Source organism: Trichomycterus rosablanca, chromosome 5, assembly GCF_030014385.1.
Source record: "Trichomycterus rosablanca isolate fTriRos1 chromosome 5, fTriRos1.hap1, whole genome shotgun sequence".
Classification (NCBI taxonomy): domain Eukaryota; kingdom Metazoa; phylum Chordata; class Actinopteri; order Siluriformes; family Trichomycteridae; genus Trichomycterus; species Trichomycterus rosablanca.
This window is the reverse complement of record NC_085992.1, coordinates 49,171,618-49,183,044: the sequence shown is the minus strand read 5'-3', so window position 1 is coordinate 49,183,044 and position 11,427 is coordinate 49,171,618. Positions and strand designations below refer to the sequence as shown.

General features: G+C 40.2%; 1 protein-coding gene across 1 annotated transcript; it reads right to left on the bottom strand.

Moving 5' to 3' along the window:
- Positions 1-8,875: 8,875 nt before the first annotated feature.
- Positions 8,876-11,024, bottom strand: LOC134315312 (GTPase IMAP family member 4-like). The gene is made up of 2 exons (XM_062996401.1): positions 11,000-11,024; positions 8,876-9,675 (listed from the first exon to the last, which is right to left on the bottom strand). The coding sequence occupies exons 1-2, from the start codon at positions 11,022-11,024 to the stop codon at positions 8,876-8,878; spliced, it is 825 nt and encodes a 274-aa protein (XP_062852471.1).
- Between the last annotated feature and the right edge of the window lie 403 nt (positions 11,025-11,427).

Here is an 11,427-nt window from a genome sequence, read left to right as displayed (position 1 = left end):
AACAGGAAAGGAAACAGTAGGCACAAAAACACTTCCTCCGCTTCTCATGTGAATGCGCTCTAAGAGAAAATGATTGGCTGTTAGTGCAGTACAGAAAATCTGATCATTTAGTTTACACAAACTTAACAATCTTTGTGATCAATTTTAAGAAGGTGCTATTTTAGCTGTTTTTGAGTTTGTATGCTGTTGAGCTAAAATGACACTACAGCACATCTATGTGTGTGTGTGAATGTGTGTGTGTGTCTAGGGTGGCTACTTCCATAACCACAAAAGGAGGGCCTGACAGTGGGTAGTCAGGATCGTCTCTACAGCACATTTAACAAAATTAAAACCTTAATTAATTTAATTGTGACACATTAATGAAGGTTCTACTCACCACATTTAGAGTTGACTAAAAGAGTAGATACTTATAGTAGTACAGGGGTGCCCATACTTTCGTAGCTTGAGAGCTACTATTTCAGTCGACAGGTCATCGCGATCTACTTGTTTTTTTTTTTAAATGTGCTTTAGTTCCTATATTGATATTCAGCATTACAGGACACTGACGTTATTCTGATGATTTGTACTGAGTGGTATCAGTCAGGTTTATGTAGTTTGGACAGTAGCTGCTGATACCAGTTCTCAAGCAGCTTCCAAGTGTTCATCAGTAAGCGAGGACCCATATTTAGACTTAATTATTTTTATGTGAGGGAAAAGGCTGATTCACACGAGTAGGTTGATCCAGAAATGCTGTCAAATATGTGGCACATTTTCTTATGTTTGGATATTTTTCCTCAGCCAGCAAGTTCCAGAATTGTCCAGTAGAGGCGCTTCACTTCATATGAATGTCAGATTGTAGGTTAAAATTTCTCCATCAGCGTCTCTGCAGTGTTCTTGCCCGAATCGAAGCATTTGTGGTTTCTTTGTGCTTGGTTGTGCTCTCATCTTCACAAACAGTGCAGGTTACAAAAGGAAAAATGCACAACTGGTGCAAAGTGGCTCTTGATGAATGAAGGCGGGGCTGAGGTGTAGCTATAATAACAAGCAGCAAATTAAAGAAACAGTGACCACATTTCATGTCAATCACGTTGACCTGTTTGAATGAGGTGCGATCTACCAGCTTGGATTGCACGATCAAAAAGCATGTACAAAAAGTACAAAAAGCATGAAATTCATCTTTCCGCCGCTCAGGTGGCGCAGCGGTTAAGTACGCTAGCTCACCAGAGTTGGGGTTTCGAATACATCGTATCGAATCTCAGCTCTGCCTTTCAGACTGGGCGGCAGCATGAACATCGATTGGCTGTTGTTCAGGGTTAGAGGGTAAGAAAGTCGGACCATAGGTCCTCATAACTGCTACAACTGCGGCCCCTGCTGGCTAACTGATGGTGCCTGCACAGGGCTGAGGAGTAATGCTGATGGGGGTGTGGCCCTCCATGCACAGCGTCCATCAGTGTATGAACTCGACTCGTGCAGGTGAAAAATGCAGTCTGTACTGACTGTACGTGCCGGAGGGGGCGTATGTCAGTTGAGAGGCGTCCTCAGTCAGCGGTGAAGGGTCGAATAAGTATAGAGGACGCATTCAGGGTAATTGGACACGACTAGATTAGGGGAGAAAATTGGGGGGGGGGGGGGGTGGTAGAAAAAAAAATAAATAATAAAAATCATCTTTCCTGCTCTTCCAAAAGCTGGACGCTGTTCTTCGTTTTGGCGCGTCTACAACATTAACAGTTATTAAAACGTAGTAATTAACGAGCATTTCAGGGCTGGACGTTCCACAATAAAGAGGTGGATGTCCTCACGGAACGCTGCAGCTTTAAACCAATGAAATACGAGTTGTTTCTTATGACATGTTTGAAAGCCAATGACGGGCAAATTAAATATGATTGTTACAAGCATCCGGTAGCTTCTAGGCATCGCACTGGACTGCAGACAGGCAGATGAAAAAATGGTATGTCCACCCTAAAACAGGATGTATGGACACCCTAGGTGTATCTGTGTGTGTGTGTGTGTGTGTGTGTGTGTGTGTGTGCACATAAAAGACAGGAGAATGCCCGGCATAAATAAATCTACAGTAGAAATGTTGTGTGCAATAAGTCAACGTGGATCAACAAAGCTGTACATATTATTTCGTTTCTTTTTTGTAATAGAAAAAGCACCATTTTGAGTCTAATAGGGAAAAAATGGTTTTCGCTTGTGCTGTAAAGTGTCTCATTTTTTTAAACTGTTGCCCTCTGGTGGCAGGAAGGATCCATGCCGACCGGGTTACTGCTGCTTAATGATGTGAAACGTACTGCGGTGTATGTGTATTAGAACACGGTGAAACCAGATCATACAGGATTCAACCTGTTCTTTTAGATATAAATATATACTATTGATAATAATCTGCTAATAATTAGCCTCACAATTTTATAAATACAAAATGGCTTTCTAGAAATTGTCTAGGGTCCTGGGGGTGATCTGGTTTATACCCTGTCGGATGTAACAGCATGAATTCTAAACGTTACCAGATTCCATAAGCCCATCCAAGGAGATCCAGCGAGCTCGCGTGAATACAGCATGTGGACGACGTGAGCGCTGAAAGCCTCTGCATGCAGACACCGTCACTACCCCAACGTTCACTACATCTGATCATACACAGGGTGCGTCTCTGCATTGTGCACTTTTAGGCTAACAGTATGGGGCAGAAAGCTTGGTTTAGAATCAGATATGGGGTCTGTGTGAAAACCCAGTGAGCTGCCTTGCTGCCTATTGCCTACCTGATTATCTGCCTTAGTAGAGAGTATTCTAATAAGACATTGAACTCATAAGGCAGATTATTTAGATGCACTACTTATACAGAGATTACGCCGATTATGTCACAGTTTTAGCTTACTAAGCTAACACAGTAAGCTCCCTCTGTGCACTGAAAATGGTTCAATTGTCTCTGACGAGCCTAAATTTACAAATAAACGACACTTGTGCACCTTTATACAGATTAAACATCAATGAGAATTTATTTACATTTGAAAAGAACTCTGTTGGTTGCTCCGCATTTGTCCACTATGTAATTATGAGAAAAGTTGTGCCGCACTGAATGCTGGGATTGCCTTCAGCGCTGAGGAGGCGTCGGACACTCCCTCGTTATTCAGTCAGATCATCACTCAGAATTAGGGAGCCTCCGTAGGAGCATTTTAATGAATCTAAGAATTTAGACACGCCCTCTTCCCAAGAGTGTAGGATGACGTCATGTAAAATGCATCTATGTAGAGAGATCACCAGGTTTTCAGACAGACCCAAAGATAAAAGCAGATATGGACAGCTACTTTAGGAATGCTATTTCTCATTCCAATAATCTCTTATGAAGATGAAATTTAATCTTAATGTGAAATTTAAAGATGAACCTGTGCTGGTCACTCGAGTACTTTTTGATGACTGATTTGTATGAAAAGCGTTTGATAATAATGAATCTGATCGTGAATACTTAAATTATTTTAATAAATCAAAAACGCACCAGAATTGGTTCTGCTATATGAATGAATTAGCTGGAATTTCCATCTCTTGGAGGTCAGTAACACATGCGTGTGATTGCCATGATGGAAGTAGAGCTGAATTGTGTTAGATTCTTGAGTGTACATTTACTGTGTAAAGGTTCGCTTGTTTTTACATTCTGTTCCCCTGTAAAAGCACTTATTGAAAAAAATAACTGATGTCATTAACACTGGGGAAAATCAGCTTTAATACATGTCACTGATTCATGTTATTTATTAAACAGTTTTTACCATTCAGTGATGTCGCACTGTTTCTGTCTGCATTACATTTACATTTTCCACATTTAGCAGGCGCTTTTATCCAACGCAACTCAGACAGTATATTCTCTAAGCAATTAAGGGTCACAGGCTTTGCTTAAGGGCCCAACATTGGCAACCTGTCAGTGGTGGGGCTTGAACCAGCAACCTTTCGATTACAAGTCCAGTATTTTAACTGCTAGGCTACAACATGCCCTGTCTGTGGGATAACATTCATTCATTGTGTGTTTTACCGGGGCTTTATATTATTCAGGGTCACGGTGGGTCTGATTCACTGTGCCAAAGGCAAGAAAACACTTAGAACAGGTTGTCAGTCCATTAAAGGGCAAACACACACACACACACACACACATTCACACATAGGGGGAGCTCCGGTTTCCTTCCACAGTACAAAGACGTGCAGTCAGGTTCATTAGAGATACTTGCACATCTTTGTACTGTGGGAGGAAACCGAAGCTCCCAGAGGAAACCCACACAGACTTGGGGAGAACATGCAAATTCCACACAGAAAGGGCTCGCACTGCTGTACATAGGAATCAAACCCAGGCCTTCTAGCTGTGACACGGCAGTGCTACCCACCGAGCCACTGTGTGTATGAAGGTGTACATAGAAACCCCACTAAAAACATGCATTTATTGAGGCTTATACACTGATCAACCACTGCACTGCAGTGACACTGACATGATGGTGGTGTGTTAGTGTGTGTTGTGCTGTTATGAGTGGATCAGACACAGCAATGCTGCTGGAGTTTTTAAACACCTCACTGTCACTGCTGGACTGAGAATCGTCCACCAACCAAAAATATTCAGCCAACAGCGCCCCGTGGGCAGCGTCCTGTGACCAATGATGAAGGTCTAGAAGATGACCAACTCAAACAGCAGCAATAGAGTAAGAGTAAGAGTTTCTAATAGAGTAGACAGTGAGTGGAAATGGTATTTAAAAACTCCAGCAGCGCTGCTGTGTCTGATCCACTCATACCAGCACAACACACATTAACACACCATCACCATGTTAGTGTCACTGCAGTGCTGAGAATGATCCACCACTGTGGGGGGTCCTGACCATTGAAGAATGAATGGGGGTTAGCAAAGCTTTCAGAGAAACAGATGGACTACAGTCAGTAATTGTAGAACTACAGTGCTTCTATATGGTAAGTGGAGCTGATAAAATGGACAGTGAGTGTAGAAACAAGGAGGTGGTTTTAATGTTATGGCTGATCAGTGTATATTCATAAAACATGCTGTCTGTTTGGGTCTTCAGGTTTCTTAAAGGCTTGTTCATAATTCCTTAAATTGTTAACATAAATCTGACGCTACAACTTGAACACTTGATAAAACACTGCTAAATAAAAGAATGTAGAAAAATAAGAGCTAGAAAAAGCACAGAAAATGAATGACTGACTGGGATGAGTAGTTGCTGAAGGCATCCGTGCACTAGATGGTGGTGTTTACCAAGCCAAACCTTTCTACTGTTCTCTTTCTGCAGGTGGGCCTGGGTTTCTTTCCCTATTTCTGTATGGAGTTTGCATGTTGTTCTGTGTCCGCGTGGGTCTTCTCCAGGGGCTTCCGTTTCCTCTCACAAGTCCAAAGACATTCAGCCAGGTTAATCAGAGATTTTGGACTGTGGTCCTTGCACTAAATGTCTGATCACAATTCGATTGCAGTCAGATCCACAAAGATTTCCTTGGACTTCATGCAAGCCATTTTTCTCCTGACAATACAGTGTAAATTTTTGGTCTTTATAGATACTAATGCATGCATTTTCCAAACTATTACCAATTTATAAAATGGAACTAGGATGTCTTGAGCTTGATGTGAAGGAGGTTATCGAGGAGCAGCTTCAAAATGTGGCTAATAGATGCCACATGCTCGACTAGATTCTTACCACAGATAAGAATGTTATCAATGTTGATGAAGACGTGATGCTACATTGCTTCCTGAATTACTTCATTTATTAACCACTGGGAGTTAGCCGGGGAATTCATGAGCCCGAAAAGCATCACCCTGTATTTACAGTGACCCAAAAGAAGTGATGAATGCAGTCTACCACTCATCCCCCTGCCACACTATGAAGGTTGTACAGAGTTTAATTCAAATAACAATATCTAACAGAAATAAAGACAAAACACTGTGTGATTCTGTTTTTTAGTATTACTGTAAAACCTTGTGGTGCAACAGTAGCACATTTGACTCCAGATCAATGACAGTTTTATGATGAGGAAATCAGTCTACTGGCTTATAACATGTTCCATTCCTAATTGCTTTTCTAAAGTATTGAAAGACTTAAAAATGGACAAAAGCACTAAACCTGGCTCACGACTGACAAACATTTAAATTTACACTGTATGTACACTTATAGGAACAGCACTTTAGCAACTTTAAGCATTCGCAAATCAACAATTAAGGCTTGTTCATTTTAAATGTGAAGTTATAAAGACAAACTGCCACAAGTGACTAATAAAGAGATAGATACTGCATCTAGACTTAAACCCTGGATCAAGTAGCACTGGAACAAGATAAGAAATCTCACTTTCAGAGAAGTACAGAGTTCAGAAGTAGGCTTTATGTTCATATCAGCATTGTGAGTAAGTAAAACATAGACTTTTACCCTATAGTGCTTTTCGTTTTTTATTGCATTTCTTGGCAGTTTATGAACACAATAAAACTTGCTCAGGAATGAGCAGCATTTTAGAACACAATTATAATTTAAATGACATGTTTAAGTTATAGGAAGTGCACTATAGCAAGGTTAAGCTTCTGCAAATAATCAATCAGTGCTTCTTTTTTCTACCCGAGAGGCCATAAAGACAGATTGCCTCAAGTGACTAATAAAAAGACAGATAATGCACCCAAACTGCGACTTTTACCCTGAACCCTCAGAGTTCAAGTCCTCTGACTGAGCTATCCAGGCTCTGTTGAAGAAGTAGTTTTACTTTAAAGAAGTTCAGAGTTTAGAACAAGGCTTTATGGTCAACATCAGCTTCAACATCCTACTAAAGAATAGACTTTTTACCCTATAATGTGTTACAGTTCCTTGAGAATTCATGAACATAATAAAAAGATCAGCATTTTAGAACACAAGTTCAATTTCAATTACATGTATGGATATATATGGAAACAGCACTGTGTTAAGGTTAACTTTTGTACATTAACAATCAGTGCTTATTTTACTCTGCCTGATACATTTTGAAGATTTGGGCTTCTATGATGTGAGTTATGCGACAGCTCAGAAAGCTATTCAATTTCTTGCTGATTAGGGCACTTAGTGGTGCTATGATGGTTGATTATGAATTGTCTAAAGAGAAGGCCCAGGAAGCACTGGACCAGCCACACATACCCCTTTTCCACCGACGCGGCACGGAGCCCGTTCCGGTTCCCGAACTTGATTTTGAACCGGTTCCGCGTGTTTCCACCGGAAAAAAGAGGTTCCAGACAGCGAACTAGCGGGCCAATCTGGCACCACAGAATACTTGGTTTTTCAGCCCGAACCGTGACGTCCGTCAGTGGGCGTGTCATGTTGTACAGCATAGCACGTTAGCAACAATGGCGTCCGCTGGAGTCTCATATGGAGCTTAATGCTGCATTTTTATCTTTTAAACTTCACCTGATTAAATGTTTAGCCAGTTTGCAGCTGACATTTTCAAAGTGCATTTAAAAAGGTGAATTGTGTGATATAACATGATAAAAGTGACCCAGACAGAACGAAACACGCTTAACGTGAATAATAAAGCGTGAAGCTTTTTCAACTCCCCGAGCTGCATAAACACACGTGAAGTGAATCCAGTTAAACACAGATACATGTGGTATTTTAGACTGGATTTGATGTTTATTTCACACAGATGTTTGTTCGTGTTGTGGAACTTTAATGATGTTTTATCGCTCGAGTCGAGCGCTGAGTAAACCGGCTATCTGCGCCGAGAGTCGCGGTGAAAACGAAGCGCAAAGCGCTTCTCACATCAGTGAACTAAAGAAAACAACAACTGAGACAAACACGTTACGTCTTCTTATCACCGATTGTTAGATCGATGCTTTTTACATAAAAACAAACATCTGTAACAGCAGCACAAATGCTCGCACGTAATCCACACACTCCGTCATGTTATTATTACTGCTCTTAACTCTTAGTAAGTAACGCCCACTGTTGATGACGCTGCTTGGTTCTTAAAAACTGGTGGAAACGCGCGTCGGTTCTCTACAGAACACCAAGGTTCAGCGAAACCCGAACAGAACCGGTTCTAGAACCACGGTTTTTTCGGTGGAAAAGCGGTAACAGAGGTGGAGCAATGCTATCCTACTGAGCCCAAGAAGGCCACAGAGCTGGTGTGGAACTAGGACTTAATTGACTTGAAGGAGCAACTGCAGAATGTGCCACAACAGGTGCCACATGCTCAACTAGACTATAATGAATCAATGTAGATGAACATGTAATGCCACATGAAGAATGTCATCAATGTAGATGAACATGTAATGCCACAATGCTTCCTGAATTACTTCATTTATAAAAGCTGGAAGTTGATGGGGGCATTCTAAAGTCTGAAGGACGTCACCCTGTATTCACAGTAACCCGAAGAGGTGATGAATGCAGTCAATCACTTTCCCTTTCTGTAATGGGCCAGTGATGAGGCAGAACAAAGAAACTCTCCAGATATTTAAGGCTCTATCACAGCACCCAATGTTTATGATAAATCAGTATTACTGCTGCATAGAATAAAATAAATGTTCAACTTTATCAACAAAGGGTCAAGTCACAAGTTTTTACTTGAATCAAGCAGGAGCTACACTTGATGAAACTCAGTAAATTAAACTAATTGAAGAAGTGGAATCATGTGTGCTTGTGCTTGTTTTGTATGAAAACCTTTAGCCACATTAGAAATCAAAGGTCACGCACATGTAAACATACATAGTTCATATTCATCAAATGCCTTTTTGCATCGTCTTTCCTGTTTTTACTTAAACTTAAAATGGTTTTATGGTTTATCTTAATTCAACTATTTAACCTCTACAACAAACATCCTCTATTAATATATATTAAGTTTACCTGCTAGATATACTTAATTATTTACATTAATAATCCTATTCCAGTCCACTTGATAGTCAGTTTATATTTATTTATTACTGTATTGTGCAGAAGCCTTTAAGAGGAGCAGCAGCTACACCAGTGACTGCAGTAGTTATCCCAACACCAGTTGCAACTTTCAGGTATGTGCTGCTTTGTTCTGCTTTTTCTCTCGCTTGCTTGGCGTCCAGGTGACTTTCCCTTTGAAGTCGTTCTTGTTCCTTTTGAATAATTTCCTCAGCTTCTTGCAGAAAATTGTTTGTGTAGTGTTGTTCACCATTTCCATTAAACAGTTGTTTTATCATTTCAAACAACTCGCTAACTTGTGTTGAATCCTCATCATCGTTGTTGAATACGTGGTATCGTCCTTTGGTGAGCTGAATAATTTTCATTAATTCAGAAATGTCACGCACAATTTGATGAATGTTCTTCTTGATTCTCTTTAACCTTTCTCCATGTGTAAATAGCACCATGGTGTGTTGTAAGGAATCTTCACCAAATATCTGTTGAATGATCTCCACAGTATCCACCTCTTCTTGTGTAAATCTGCCAAGTTGCAGAACCACTAAGAACACATGAGGTCCTGGTGCACACAGAAATTTGCATGACTTGATCCTTTCCACTATTTCACTATTACCTTCATTGGTGTTAAAAAGGCCTGGAGTATCAATAACAGCAACTCTTCTGCCATTGACAATGCCTTTGGCTTTTTCACAAAAAGGAGTCACAGAGGAACATGAGAGCCCAGAGTAAAATGCTTCTCTTCCCAGGATGGTGTTTCCTGTGGCACTTTTTCCAACTCCAGTCTTTCCCAACAGGATGATCCTCAGCTCACTTGTACTATCCTCACTCTGAACTGTCAAAGGAAAAGCAGTTAAACAAATTGCATTAAAGCAGCCTGTTTAAAGTTTCTCAGTTTTTCAAAAAATACAGTTTGCTTAATTGCAGGAGTTTTGCATTTATTACGACATGGTTAATTGTGTACTGCATAGCAGTCTCAATTGGATTATTCATTCTTTCATTTTTGTGCACCGAGAACTGTTAAATTGTCACTGACAAACCCAAAATTGCATAGTTGAAAAACTGGATAAAAAACTCCACTTGCTGCTCCACTTCTGTCCATCATATTAGAACTTTTTTTGTGAGAAAATTTGTGTCACACTAAATCCTGGAATTGCATTGCAGTTATTTGGTCAGAATATAGGTCACGGGTGCCCATGAGATGCAGTGGGATATTCTGCTAGCACACCAGTGCTGGGATTCTGAACTCTCTAAGTTTGAATGTCAGCTCTGCTACCAGTCTGCTGGGCGCCACCTAACAGGCACAATTCGGCAGTGCCTGCAGCATGCAAAATTAGTCACTAGTCTCCTGGGTGGGACTAGCAAACTAAAAAGGGGATGGACATAGTGAAAGGACCCTGGTTAGTAGCCCGAAGTGCCTGTACAGAAGTGGAGGAAAGCAGAGATCAGTGCATGACTCTCTGTGTGTGAAAAAAGGTCAGAAAAAGGCACCTCAGTAGGAGCATTTTAAGGCATCTATGAGGTTAAACAGGCTTTTTCTGGACAGCATGTAGGATGACTTAAAATGTACATATGTAATGAGATCACTAGGTTTTCAGACAGATATTTAGGAATGATCTCAAATTCCTTGCTCTGAGTCCCCCAACCTTAAAATGTTATAGTAGAAGACTGCAGGGGTGCCAATAACTGTGGAGGGGACTTACTGTTTTTACTGTACTGCACTTAGTAAAATGTCTGACACTTTAACTGAATGTTAAATTTCTGAAACTTTTTTTTAGGATTTTTAGGATTTTGTTCAGTATAAGGCAAAAGCATTGTACACAGTGAAAGAATGCTACTGGTTTTCCTGCCAGTTATTTCATTGTTAATGTTTAAATGTTCATGTAAAAATGTAAATGTTTTTGACTTGAATAGAAATCTTATAATTCAATCTGCTTGGTATTAATTGCTGCATCAAATGTTTAACAAAAAAATCATTTGCTAAAATCAATTGTTATTGAAAATTATTATTTAGGTCCCGTCTGGTGGTAAATACATGGCCCAGTGCATTGCTGTGTCATACTAAGTTACTTTAAATGAATGTTAACAATTATTTAGTGCGAAGTGTTATATTTTAAGATTATTTAATGATTAAACGACTGAAGTTTAGCATTACTTACCTCTCTCAGGTTCCAGTGCACTCATGTTTAGTGTGGAGAAGTTGTCTGGTGATCAGATCTCTGTGTTGTAAAGCCGGTGAAGTGTTTGGTACATGAAGCTGTAACTTGTGTTTTTACAGTCACTAGGACACACACCCTTTTTTTTCAGCCATGAACGTTCCTGACGCATTGTTCCATAGTGAGCACATTCAATTTATAAGAAGGGAGGCAGTGTATAATTAGCATTATTAGCTGAGGTTAGCATTTGTTAGCTACAAATAAGGTGTGCCACATGTAATGTATGAATGTTACTTGTCTTGTTAATCAACATGACATTTCTCATTTGTTTCTTGTGAGATGTTTTATCAGAGAACAAAAGCTTGTTTTAATTTTTTCCTTCCCCTGGTGGTGGGATTTGAACCTTTCCATTACAAGTTGAGGCCACTGTG

Coding starts and splice junctions, on each gene's coding strand:
- LOC134315312 (XM_062996401.1), bottom strand. CDS start 11,024: ATGAGTGCACTGGAACCTGAGAGAG. Junction 9,676..10,999: donor TGCACTGGAACCTGAGAGAG/GTAAGTAATGCT, acceptor TTCCTTTGACAG/TTCAGAGTGAGGATAGTACA.